This window comes from Enoplosus armatus, chromosome 23 (genome assembly GCF_043641665.1).
Source record: "Enoplosus armatus isolate fEnoArm2 chromosome 23, fEnoArm2.hap1, whole genome shotgun sequence".
Lineage (NCBI taxonomy): Eukaryota > Metazoa > Chordata > Actinopteri > Centrarchiformes > Enoplosidae > Enoplosus > Enoplosus armatus.
In genome coordinates, this window is record NC_092202.1 from 12,976,056 (window position 1) to 12,990,581 (window position 14,526).

The 14,526-nt window shown below is 44.7% G+C and overlaps 1 protein-coding gene across 1 annotated transcript; it reads left to right on the plus strand.

Annotated features, from left to right (window-relative positions):
• The first annotated feature begins 2,176 nt into the window (after positions 1–2,176).
• Positions 2,177–14,045, plus strand: chrnb1l (cholinergic receptor, nicotinic, beta 1 (muscle) like). The gene is made up of 11 exons (XM_070929426.1): positions 2,177–2,267; positions 4,417–4,550; positions 4,694–4,738; positions 5,196–5,305; positions 5,697–5,805; positions 5,914–6,061; positions 6,334–6,519; positions 7,065–7,288; positions 7,371–7,549; positions 13,358–13,496; positions 13,726–14,045. Exons 1-11 carry the CDS (start codon positions 2,177–2,179, stop codon positions 13,864–13,866), a joined length of 1,506 nt encoding a protein of 501 aa, XP_070785527.1. The 3' UTR covers positions 13,867–14,045.
• The last annotated feature ends 481 nt before the right edge of the window (positions 14,046–14,526 follow it).

Consider the following 14,526-nt stretch of genomic DNA (forward strand, 5'->3'; position numbering starts at 1 on the left):
ACACACACACACACACACACACACACGCTGGCACTGGTTACTGGACACTGCAGCATGGGCTTCCCTGATGTTTCTATGTGTGTGTAATTACACTGCATGCATGCGGTGCGAGCTGAAGCATTTGAAGGCTGAAAGTCTGCAGTCATTCCCGACAGCTCATTGTGGCGACGGTGCTGATAGTGCTTCAACATTATGGGCCTGGCTGCAGCATTGGCGTCGCACGTGTTTAATTTGCGCTCATTTCGATCTAACACTCTGACCCTGCACGCGACTGTAGCTCTGAGAAGACCAGGCTGTTCGACAGATGCACAAGAACACACAGGGGCCGTTGTGACTGATGTATTTATACTGGGAGTGGCGGCATGCGGGAGGGCAAGTCGGAGACATTTTCCCTCTCTCAGCTCTCAACCTGGGTCTGATTTATGGCCTGTTTGTGTTTTTGCGCTGGAAACCCTGACCAGCGTGAGGGAGAGGGGATAGTGTGACCTCAGATAGGACAGAGAGCAAGAGATAGAGAGCAGGTGATGGGGGGGGAATACTTTCTTATCTTGTGTAACAGACAAAATAACTTTACGACCCTTGAAACGCCGGCATCAACTTCATAAAAAGCAACATGAGGGATCCGAGAAGCGGCAGGATCCGGAGTTCATTCCAAGGCCTTCACCTCATCGATCATAACACTTGTAGTCTTCACGTCTCAGAACTTCCCTCCCCATTTCTATGGCAACTACATCCATCTCTATTTGTATCTTATTCGACACGCTTACCTTTTTCTTGCCTCAAGCTCAGCTCAAACTCAATCTCAGCGAGGCCGAGGTGCTCTTTCTCCGCTCAAACCCATGAATCCTGTAAGACCTCTCCATCACCACCTCGCTGCTCATGCCAAGAAGTTTGCTAATTCCGGACTCACCCTGCAAGTTTTCGCTCCAACAGTGGAGCGGAGTCTTTCAGCTTCGCTCATTTTAATTCCAATGCACACGTTAGCTTTAATGGCTTCGAGACATATAAAGCCACATCATGTCAGCTTTGCTCTGCTGAAAAAATGTCTTTTCTGCTCTGCTAGCTGCAATTTCTTTATCTCTGTCACGGCCACTCTGATATCACTAAGATAATGTCAGGGCTGTGGATCTGATCTCTGTTCTTACTATTGCTTGTCATTTCAAGAATGGCTCATTTTACTGTTGCACTAAGGTTACTCCAGGTCCCATCTCAATTCTGGTCATCTTTTTATTCTGGCCCAAAATTCCTGTGACTTAAACCCACTGAGTGCCTAAAGTCACATATTTGTATGAAATGATGTCATCTTTTTGTTTGTAAAAAAAAAAATGAAACACTCCCAGCCACAGTTGGCCCAGTCTATGTGCTGCTTTCAGACCACTCATCTCACTGTCCCAGGTCAAATCCTGAGGAAATCCCACCCCATTCATTGAAATAATTAAATAATCAAATCCACAACTCATTTAAGTGTCTGCTCTGTTAAACTAGATGAACTCAAGAGCCTGTACAGACACAACGCAGCACACTGGGAGTGACTGCCACAAGGGTGGAAACGAATGTTTGAAGGGATGAAAGACGTATTGTAAGTTAAAACAGAAAAGAAGAATGGGGGGTGGGGGGGTCAATAACAGGATGAAGGCATTAAAAGTGAAATGAGCAAGAGATGCCACCTATTAGTCACCACCAGTCAGTGAGAAAGTCAATCAACTCCACGCTCCACCCCGCCCACTTGTTCTCCTCCCAAAAATATCTCCATTGTCATAACCCGTAGCCCTTTGCCATTCCTTTACCCCATCCCACCCCCTCCACTTCCTCTTCCTCCCACCCAGTGCTAACCTCAGATTGGTGAGCACCAACAGGTGCCTGCCCCACAGGCTTCCCAGTACAAACACATTCCACCCTCTCGTCACTCCCAGCGCACGCACCCAATCAGGCCGTGGTTTCACCCATGGAGCCATGGCCACAAAGAGACGAAGGGACAGGACAGAGAGAGAGAGAGAGAGAGAGAGAGAGAGAGAGACGTTAGCTGAACAGTGTGTGTGCATGTAAATGCCTCGGCCAGAAAGGTGTGTCTTCTCAGGACGCTCCATCTAGACTCCAGGTGAAGGTGCGGAGGGGTCAAAGTGCCTCTACAGCGGAGAGTGGGGCCTTTGATTGGCACACGAAAGAATAAGATGTCATGATTGGACAAATGAAGAAGGGGATAAACATTCATGTGAGGATGGACGCATTCATCATCGTATGCGGCTGCCTTTGTCTCACTCTCGCCGGTAAGGACATTTTATGGCATACTTGTTGCATTGGTGTGACGATGACTCATCGATTTCATGAATTTCAAATTTTACATAAGCTGATTCATTTTTTTTTAAGATAAATTTGATCGAGCAGAGATCGAACTAAAGGTATTTTCCTCAATCTGAATTTATATGTAAGACATACAGTATTTTACTGGGACTAACTCCATGGGTTTTTCCTCATGTGCCTTTAAAATGAAGGCGTTGAATTGTACAGTGACATAAAAAAAAAAAAAACAACAACAACACACACGAATATGTTTGGCTGCCTTTGACTTTGACCTATGACCCCATACTGTGCTTGGAAAACAAACAGTTGCCCTGTGCTTGTTGGCGACCTGTGGTGCAGTGTTGCCATTCCTCTGTCTGTCCGAACACTTCCACCTATTTCCAGGAGGAGAATCCTTTCTACCTCCACTTGCAAGCATTTCTTCGCATTCACGGTAGCTACAGCATGATCAGATAACAGACATGCATCTCATATTCCACTGAACTCTGTCAGTTCAGTTAAATCGGTATTGATTCCTCAGTTTTTTTTTTTTTTTGTGTGTGGATAAAATCATATTTAGAATCGATTTAAAATGACTAGTTCTTATCTGAGCTCAGCTGAGGGGCTTTGACTTTGACCTTCTGACCCCACAATGGGAGTGGAGAGCAAAAAACAAAAAAAAAGCTGCCCCGCACCGGTTGATGACCTCCACAGGGGTTGTGGTGTATTGTTCCTGTCCCTATGTAGGTCCTACGGCTCGGGCGATGTTGCAACTGTATTTCCCAGAAGAGAAGGCCCAACAGAGAGCAGAAGCCTGAGGCACATAGGGGGAAGTCCCGATGGAAATAAGGCTCATTCTATGTCCTGTCAAACATGTTTGTGTGTTGTTGAAAAGCAAAAAAAAAAAAAAAACCCCAAGACTGTCCTGTTCTGGAACATATAATGAACCACATTAACACATCATTGTTTGTTAATCAGAGTCTATTTCTGACGCTGATGGCGCTGGTATCCCAGACATCCCTTTGATCCCATTCCCCTGCTGCATATCAATTACATTAGCTCAGTCACCTTTGCTACCCATCAGACAGCACCTGCCCTGCTGACTGCTGCTTTTGCACGCCCTGTCCGTCCTTCTCTGCCTTTTCCGAGTGTTGTTTTGGTCGCACATTTGGACTGAAAGTCATCAGTGGGGTTTTGAGAAACATTTGTCGGAGATGCCAAAATCGGGAGTGAATCACAGATAATCAATAAAACACTAATGATGTCTCCCTTCCACGTGCCTGCAGTATTTCTTTTCATATCAAAGAGTAATAATTCTATTCTATTTGCATGAGCTTATTAGAATATCAATCAGCAAACAGAGTACCAGTGAGTATACATGAGCGCACACAGTGTATTTTTAGCATGCGTCATCCCAGTGGGAATTGAACCCTTGACCACTATAGGTCTGGTTCACTGATCCACAGAGAACAAACGTGCTGTGGTCTGGGGGTCAGTGGCATGTGTCATGTGCTTTGGTGATGCTGTACTTATTGTATCTCATTTGAAAAGCTTTGGTCTTTTCCACTAACTGTTGATTTACTCTTGTTTTAGCCCCACTTTCGTTCTCCTTTCATTTTCTTGATGATTGAGAGTCTTACAGTAGAATAATACGAGACTATTGCACACCAAAAATAACATTAGGACTAATGGGGGAGAATCATTAACAAAAAACAGGTACATTAAAAAGTCAAACAATAGCCTTAAAGCATTCAAAACATTATTTCAGACAAGCAGACTGGTGGAAAAAACCATGTAGGTCCCTTCTAAATCAGTGAAACCAGTTTGAATCTCATTTCACGTCCATCATTATAAATCCAAATGTCAAAATGAAGACATCTTGCAAAAAAAAGCCTGTGTATTCAGCATGTTTATAATATACTGTTCCAGGAATTTAACATGCGACACAATTCACATGATACAGGTCCATGTGGTTTCTGTACAGTGTGTATGTGTGATGTAGTATTTCTTCGTTGCTCCATATCACTATATACTCTCTGCTGTTAAGGCGGTGGTGGCACTTGGTGCATTAGATTCAATCTACCCCCCCCCCCCCTCATCATTTTTTCGTGTCTTTGCACGCGTCCTTTCATCCAGGAGCCTCCGAAACAGAGCGCAAGCTCCATCAGAAGCTGTTTGAGAATTACAACATGAAAGTCAGGCCAGCTCATTACTGGGAGGAGAAGGTGATGGTTCGAGTGGGGATGACCCTCTCCCAGCTTGTCAGCTTGGTAAATACAAATACACACATGCAAATACATGCATATATGAGTCTTTTGTGAATTATCTTATGGAAACGCAGTCCAATGCACAACAAGATTATGAAGGAGTCACTAATGTATGCCCCCCCCCCCCGTCTCTGTGTCCCACGCAGAACGAGAAGAACGAAGAGATGACAACCAACGTGTTCATGAATCTGGTATGAGCACGAAAACATTCATCTTCATCACTGAGCTGACTCCCATCTCCTCTGCCTCTGCCGCTCCGTCGCTCTGCCCTCAAATGGACTTGTCACTTCTTATAACCACAAATGATTCCTTGCTTTATCTCTCTTGTTCTCTGGCTCACTCGGTCATTCCTGTCCCTCGCCCCCCCCCCCCCCCCCCCCCCCCCCCCCCCCGGTCCCGCTAATTAGAATTCAGGGCGGCTTGAGTGTTTGTGGCAGTGGCGTGTGAGAGCGTGTTTAGATCAGTGGGCTTTAAGTGACTTATCAAAGACAGGAGAAACTAGGATGTAAATGACAGAGACGTCGGGGCAACATGGTAATGATTTCACCTCCTGTCTGCTCCGCTATGCCTGTCGTTCACTTTCCCTCTTTCTTTTTACTTGCTCTTTTCTCCCTCCCTCCCTCCCTGCATCCCTTCCCTCCTTCCCAGGCATGGACAGACTACAGGTTGTCATGGAACCCCAAGGAATATGATGACATTGACGTTTTGAGGATTCCTCTCAACAAGGTGTGGCGTCCTGACATCTACCTCATAAACAAGTGAGTGTCTGACTGAGGCCTGGCCCCAAACAGACAAAGCTGATAGAACCTATGTAACACAAAACATGTTTCACTTTAAAATGTCAACAAGTGTGCTAAAACGGTGCACAAGTTATTGCGAGCTGTATTGTAACGACATCGATGTGATTTTCATGAAACGTGTGGTGAAACGTGTGATTCCAAACAGGCCCCAGTGTCATTTGTTACTGACACAATATCAACAATCTTAACATGTTTGTGTGTGTCAACATGTAAATATGTTCCCGAAATACGTGTTATCAACAGTGCACAGAAGAAGGGTCCAGGATGTAGAAGGACATCTGAAATGTCGCACCAACATGTCTGAAATATGAACACCACATCTGTCTTCTCATCTAATGTCTCCATACAGCAATGACGGTCAGTTTGACGTGGCTCTGTACGTCAACGTCTTGGTTTACAGCGACGGCACAGTCTACTGGCTTCCACCAGCCATCTACCGCAGCTCCTGCTCTATCGAGGTGCTGCTTTATATTTTCATGGACCCTCATCCAGAATTCCATGTTTGGAAATATGTCCCTTTCCCTTTGAAAAGTGATGCAGCGGTCCTTTAATTTCCACCCCTACAGGTGTCGTACTTCCCATTTGACTGGCAGAACTGCAGCATGGTTTTCCGCTCGTACACCTATGACGCATCGGAGGTGGACCTGCAGTACTTTCTGGATGATGAAGGCAAAGAGATCCAAGAGATTGTTATCGATGAGAATGCTTTCACAGGTTGGTGCCTTGTCCAGAACCTATAGTATAGTGTTTTTTCGTGTACCTCATGATACTTCCTGTATATATAGGTAGTTTTTCTAATAATAGGACAATAATGCGCTTTTTAAATCTTATCCTTCTCTCTAGCCGCCTGGTGTTTTTAGTATCATTTTTACCACATTAATATATTATGTGGTAAAAATATAAGATTTATAATAATAACAACCTTCCTCAGGTTTCTCGATTGCTTCCGCCTTCTCATCACCGTGTACGTCTCTTTTTCTCTGCAGAAAATGGAGAGTGGGCCATCTGTCACAAACCCTCACGAAAGAACATCAAGGAGGACCTGTATGAGGACATCACCTTCTACCTCATCATACAGAGGAAGCCTCTTTTCTACATCATCAACATCATCGTGCCCTGCATCCTCACCAGCGTGCTGGCTATATTTGTCTTCTACCTGCCTCCCGGTGCAGGTCAGCACATCTTACACGTTGTGACTACACATCACTGCCAAGACGGGATATAGGAAGGGAGACAGAGGCACATGACAAGAGGCATGTGTCTAATACACACTACTTCATGAGGCAGGCCAATCTTTGTGGGAATTTATATGATATATACTATAGATTGAAGGAAAGTGACCTTGGCGAGGAATCTACTTTGTCAATCTTTGGTCTTGTGTGGCCAGATCTCAGAGTGATATTTCACTGACATAGTGAAAAATATAGACTCAACAGAAAGCTGCAGGATTGATTGCAAACAATTTGAGCACGGTGGATTTTTGGAGCATAAACTCGATTATCTGTGAGACAGCGGTAAAAGTCTTCTTTACCTACAGCGGACACTTTGCCTAAATACATAAAGCCAATTCATCAAGTGCATGTTTATCCACGACAGACATTCAAATGTAATCAGGTCTTAGAGTTTGCCCTTGTCAACATGAAGCAGAAGCCGGCGGAGTAATATTGGCTGCTTCTCTGTCTGAATGAATTCCCCACACTGTCCCTGTTGTCTGCAGGAGAGAAGATGACTCTCTCCATTTCCGTCCTCATCGCTCTGACTGTCTTCATGCTTTTGCTGGCTGACAAGGTCCCAGAGACTTCCCTCGGCATCCCAATTATTGTCAACTACGTCATGTTCACCATGATCCTGGTTACTTTCTCTGTCATCCTGAGTGTCGTCGTCCTCAATTTGCACCACCGAACACCGAGCACACACATCATGCCAAACTGGGTTCGAAAGGTGAGAAGGTGCGGTCCATCGAGGCTGTTTCAAAACATTTGAGAACCCCGATTTCACTGCTTCCTTTGCCTCGCATTTGCAGGTATTCATTCACTTCTTGCCCAAGTACATCGGCATGACGAGGCCAAACCCAGAGGAGCCTCTGTTGAAGGAGGAGTCTAGTGATGACGCGCCAACGCCAAGCTTCAACGGCAGGCAGCCTGGGGGGGAGTACTTCTTTCGCAAGATCAACCCTGATCTCGTCATACCCTGGAGAGGCAGGTAAGACCACCTCAACTGACAAGGAGTCAGAGGCACGACTCAATCAGCGATCAGCGATTCATACCGGCTCATATGGTCTAAATGAAATGTGTGCGTTGTAAAAGCTGTGAACTGGCGAAGTGTTCAGTTTAATTCATTGACTAACTGGAGAAAAGCTATTCTGGTCAAAGACTGCCACAGGTGAATCACTCCTTGCACTTTTGTTGCCTGATATCAGACAGAACTGTTGCCTCCACTCGAACTGATTTCTGTGGGGGCGGGGGATTCGATTTTCCCTAACCAATCACTAGAGACCAAGGTATCCAACTGAATCTTGACAGTGCTTGACAACAGCTTGATAACAGCATTAGTCCTGCCTGTGGCACTGATTGGCTAACCCCCCCCCCCCCCCCCCCCCCCCCCCCCCCCCATGGCGCTCATTCAATCGATCGCTTTTCAACCAGGAAACCACTGCCAGACCAGAAGCAGCCAACATGGTGGAGTGGGCGGATTCAAAGGTCTGGACCGAGGCAAGCACTTTTGCTCATGCATCAATTCAATCAACAGATCAGTCTGTAAAGGTGTGTTTTCTTTCATTTTTTCCCCCCACTTGGGACAAAAGAGGAAGAAAAACCCTTTAAATGACTAAAATCACCAGACCTCTCTACGTTTTCAGCTTTCATTTACACCAACTGCTGACAGTATATTCATACTGACAAGGCTTTACGTGCAGCATGTGAACGAATCAGTAATCAGAATAGGAAACAGGAATGTAAAAGCCCAAAAGCTACAACTTAAACAGTTAGATGAAGACCTTCTCTTACAACAAAAAACACAAACCCCAAGAAATATTGGTTGAAGCTTAAGCATAAATATTGGCTGTATATATATAACAAACTTGATTGGATTAGACTCCAACGATAAACCAAGCTCTTGGTTGGAGTTACTGAAAGAGATAAACTGCCAAAAAGTTAGAGTGCCTGTAGTCTTACCTGTCAAGACTGTTAAACACCGCGGGCCTCAAGTAATACCCATCAGAGCCGTTCATCCTGATTCAGCCTCTTTCTAGGCTGAGACGCGCTGATCCTTGATGTAACTCTAGCAGAAAGCTATTTCTATTAATGTTTGATAAAAGCCAGGCCGGGGATGAGTCTTCTCTGTAGAGTGTGCCAAAGTGTGAATGTTGGATCTGATGCCAGACTAGCTATTATAGTAAAGCACACAGCGTGCTAGACTTGGCAGAATCACAGTCATCACCACAACGGCTCAGAGAATCTGTCAAGACAGTAACAGTGTGTGCACTTCCTTCAGCCTCACGTATTGGATACCATATTTAAAGCGGCCGCATGAAAGGTACTCTGACGGACGAAAAGGAAGGATTTTACGGTTCAGCTGGGTAACCATATAATGAGCTGCGCCTAAGGACAGCCTCACAGAGCTGCTACCACATGGCTCAGACTCTTGGTCTTGTTAAGTCATTTCTTCTATTTTTTATCGCGTTTTGTTGATTGGAATTTTAGTGCTGGTCACAGGTGGACCCTCTGTCTCCACCGTTTGTCTCATGAGCTCGTTTCTATGATATTCGATCCTCTTATTTTTGGAATGTACTTTGTTTTGTTGTTGGGAGCTTTCTTCACACCAAGTTTTTCGCTTAAAAATGTTTTGGGTTTTTTTTGGAATCCATCTTTGGTGCAAGTAGCTCTTGCTTCTGTGTACTGCCATTCTCGGAGATCGCCTGTTAATGAAGCAGTGTATACTCTTTTCTATTTCCGGTTAATGGAGTTTGTGTAGCTGGTGCTCCTTCTTTGCCGGTTTAGCTCTGAACTACCCTGTCTCCTTGACCTACTGTACCGTACGCTGGGTGTTTAGATCAACAAGCTTTACTGTAATGAGTTGAGCATAGGACAGAGTCACTATACTGGAAAGAGATGATCGAAATATTCTTTTTTTTTATCGAAAATGTTGTTTCAATCTGTACTGTCCGTCCAACCGTGCTGGTTTCACTCTACCAGCCTTGCCACCCAGCCCTGGCATCATAAACAGCTCCGCGGTCCCCTGAACCAGGCCTAGTGCTCACTGCTGGGCATCTCTCATCCCGTTCCAAAGGCATCAGATTCAGCCCCAGCTAAGCCCCGCACCCCGGTCCACAGTCGCCAGCCACTAAGCCTCTGTTTAGGTTGGGCATTAGGGGGTAATCCCACAGAAAGGAGGTTCAGGGAGGGTGAAGAATAGATAGGGGTAGATGAGTGGAAGGGAAGACCGGTGCTGAGTGATCGGGGCAGAGGAGGATTTGGTTGTTTTTGATGTGGAGGAGATGGTGGTCGCGCTATCAGGCACCATCGTCATGTAGATGTCTCTGCCGTCACCCGTCTCTCTTTATCTTGTTGTTCTGTCCGAGGGCTAGTTAGACAGCCGGGTGCTGCCCTTTACGACTTTTTATGAGAGGCGTTTGCGTGTTTGATGATGTGAGCTGCTTGCATGCGCACCTCCATTTGAGTGTGTTTAATTGATATCACAAAGTCTTTTTTTCTGCTGTGCATCACCAATAGGGGTGTGTTTGAGAGAGTATACTATTATGAATCAATTACTCAACATAGGTATACCCACATGTAAATATATATCTATAAACTGTATACATATACAGTAACAGTAACATACATGTGCTTGTTTAAGGGTGTGTGTGTGTGTCATAGTGAGAAGGGCTCCATGTATCCGCAGTAATGAATACAAGCCGTGGAATGTGAATGGCATGCAGCATGTAGAGCATCGCATAGCTCTGCCCTGAGCTGTGGCCACACAACACACACACACACACACACACACACACACACACACACACACACACACACACACACACACACACACCCTTCCTTCTTGGTCACTCATTTTTATCGTCCAGTAGTCCATCTGTTGTCACGCCGCCTTCTCTGCGACTCCGATAACTTGTCCTTCTTCTCCTTCACTGACGCCTTCCCCTCTCTGGTGCCGGAGGTTCTGCACATTATTAACATCATACGCAGTGTGCGCCCCCTATATACACTACATACATACAGGGACTGTGAGAGGTGCACTGAAGTGCAAATCTGACAGGTGCGCTGTGGTGTCGACGGCTTCAGGAGGTGACACACGTTGGCGCAGCGCTCGCTCTCCTTTAGTAATGTTTCGGTGACCGTGTGACAACAGTGACAAAGAAGGAAACCAAAGCCAGCTGGTATCACAGCGTCCCGTGTAGTTGAACACATGAGCAAATGACCAGAAAACTTAGCAAAGCACACACTTAAACAAACTGATGTACCAGTGACTAAACAAAACTACAAGAAAGCAAAGAAAATTCATGTTCATCAACATTCCAGTACATTATGGCTCCAATGAGCACCCAGAATAACCGCATAGAATAACAACATAGCAGAAATGTGTTTACTTAAAGTCTAACTTCTGTCATTTAAGAATCGTTTTTGTGTTGTGCCACGTCTGCCTTCAGCAAAGCATCACTGTGCAGGCTGGCCCCCGGAACCAGAAAGCAGGGAAAGCGCATTTAAAGCTGCGTCTCGGTCATATATAGCAGGTTGTTCTATTCCTTGTGCAACATGTTAGCTCATCTTCTTTGTTTACTGCGTGTTAAAATGCCTCGTGTGTGCTGCGTGTGCAAACGCACAAACACAGAAATGCAAAGTGCATAGAGCTGCCAAAACTCATGTGACAGCGGAAGCCATAGCAACTGACGGAGGTCCACTAGTTCTCACTGATGCTGACTATGATGTGTTTAGCAGGACCTGAACATGTTGCTCTGATGAGGATATGTATAAAAAGAAATACAGTGTATTGTCAATAAGATCGACTGCAAGAAGTATAGCGAAGAGGTTTAATTTAGTCTCATTGTGTCATCAGTGCAGTAAAACAAAAGCGTGTGCAAAAGTGAAACGTTGCCGTTTCCAAGTAAAAACCTTTATTTCTAAACAGGCCTGAGACTGAACAGTTTATCCAATATGGGGCTGTTGGGTGTCCACAAACTTGCCAATGAAGAATCCAATTTTTAAATACACAAACAATAAAATAAAAATGGAAAAAAATGAAAAATGATGAGAGATAAGGTTTTCGGCTGACACTGAGGACGAGTTTTTACAAGAGGTGAAGGGTGAATGGGGTGATGGGAGGCAGAGGGCAGAAGGAGGAAGTGGAATCTGTAGCAAATAGTTAACACTCTATTTAAGTGTTTGCTTCAACCTGTGTAACTGTGGTCAAACATGAGTGTCAGTGACCTGACCTGCCATATAAGAGTGTGTATTGTTGGGTCATATATACTCATACATAGGCGACATATATATATTCTGTGTTACCCTAAATTTCCACCCACAAAATGCATTTTTATTATTATTATTATTGCAGCTGTGAGATCATATATTTTCCCTCTGATTACAAGCATAAAGAAATGCGGAGACTGTTTAAATTCCTCATTTCTTTGTGGTTGCTGCTCAAACGCATGAAGGCACGACAAGAACGCTGCCAATAAGACTCTCTCTCTCTCTCTCTGCTCATATGTTTTGGTTTATGGAACAGCTGTGTGAGGGGAAGAATGAAGGGGTCAAAGGTCATGGCATCACATAAATGTTGACCCCGGTGTTGTGTCAATGTCGCCCCGGGTGTCAGGCGCGTGCTGCCGCTGTCACTCAGTGTTCCGCGCTGTGGTTTCGCTTGTCAGTGGCTAGAGGGTACACAAGTACACACACTGTATGTTATGAGGCGACACTGACGTCTCTATGCTGCGCGTCCTATGGCGGGCAGCTGATGTCAATGGCGGTTTGCTTCAGCGGGGGTGAACAATGCTGTGCCAGTGACTCATGACATGCACGAACATAAAGCTGAGCTCAGGGAACATTTCTGAAGGGTGTCGCTGCATTTTTTAACTTCTTCCAGAGGACGTGCGTCTAAGTGTCTAAGCATGACACTCGAGAATGTGTTCCTGTTGGAAACAGCACCCCGCGTTGTCGGTGTGTTCATTGTAATCATTCATTGGATTTCCTAAAGTGCATAAAATGAATTGTGAAAACTTAAATAAAAATAGACTGACAATAACTGAACTGATACCCTTCACTTCCATCCATGTGCTGCACCATCTTTTGTAATGTGCACTGCTGTGTATATTTTCATTTTATCTTACTATGTGTGCATAGTGCATAGCAAAGATGCTGTCTTATCTTTTTTTATTATTATCATATAATAAGTTGACTAAAATGATAATATAAGACAGGGATTTATTCATCCTGAAGAAAATGTTTGTGCCCAAGATGCTGAGTATGCATGGTGAAATAATTACACAGTATATATCAACTAAAGTGTATATTCACACATGATGAAATAATATATATAAAAATTTAAAAAACTGCCAAACCAATATACATCTGGCACAATTGCTGTGAAATGTATTTATAGCCAATGTTTGTCCGCTTAGCTTAGCACAAAGGCTGGAAACAGGGAAACAGCGGGCCTGCCTCTGTCCAAAGGTAAAAAAAAAAAAAATGTACCTACCAGCATCGCAAAAGATCACTACTTACAATTATTATTATTATTCGCCAGAAAGCGAATAAGCTTATTTTCCAAAATGTCAAACCATTCCTTGAAAACAAGTGGCAGCAGTGTACCTAAAAATACAAAGATTCATTCATTCAAAGCTTTGTAAAACAAAGCTCAGCACAGACGAACAACCTTCACAAACATTATGTGTTGGGCTCAAGCTTAGAGTTCATGTTTGACATAAAACTAAGAACTAGACGAAATCCTTTGTTGAATTTCTCCCCCCCCCTCTTTTCTCCCTGCCTCTCTGCGTCTAAGGTGTGAGAGCACAGTGCAGCTCCAGCGGCTCCCGGACACCGACAGCTACTGTCTGATCCTCCCTCCCAACCTGAAGTCGGCCATTGCTGCTGTGACATACATGGCCGAGCAGCTGAAGAAGCAGGACACGGACGACACGGTGAGAGGCGAGCACGGCCCGACACACGCTGTCAGGCGGCTTGTTATTCCGTCTGCCTGCAGTTCCTGAGCACAGGGTGTTCCAAACATGCCCCGACAATGTTCATGTGTCATTGCATACATACAGTACATTGCTGACTCAGTGCTTACAATAAGTGTTTTGTGTGTGTGTGTGTGTGTGTGTGTGTGTGTGTGTGTGTGTGTGTGTGTGTGTGTGTTGTTCCCTTCAGATGACAGGAGACTGGCAGTTCATCGCCCTGGTGGTGGACCGTCTCTTCCTGTGGTTGTTTGTCATCATCACCACCCTGGGCACCCTGGCCATGTTCTTGGATGCCAGTTTCAACTACACACCTGACAACCCTTTCCCATAGACCACACACACACACACACACACACACACACACACACACGCACAGTTGGAGCTTGCTACATCGTTTGGTGATTTCTGAGATCACCTGTTCTGACTTTCCATTGATACCTTAATACCTATTCCATATTTCTGTTGTCAGCCTCTGAAATGTTTCGTAAGGTCACGTCGCAGAGGAAAACATGTAGGACCACAGGCCTGACACACGACCTACACGATAACAGGATCCATGTATAGATCTATAGAAGGGAAATGTATATGTGGTGCTTTGTTTTATTTTGTCAAAATCATGTATTTAACACATCTTCGTTATTTGAGTTTAAAAGCTTGAAATACATGTTTCTTGAAAGCGACAGTTTTTTTGTTTCATTGTGCCACCTTCTCTATGAATGTGCTGTACTTTGTGGACCGTGCAGGAAGCCGCTGTTTGTAAGGTGCGCTGTCAATCTCCAAGAACAGTGATTGCACTAAGTGATTGCAATGTTGGCCTTTGGGCAGTAGAGGGCAGTAATGTAATGATAATTCAAAAAAGATGAGAACACTGCTGTTGGAAGAAAACTGGTAAAAGGTACATATTACCAAGGTTGTGTATGTCAGTCTCCCATTATATTACATATGAATATAAGACGGTTGAACCCAATGTTCTGTTTGGGGTTCTGGAAGA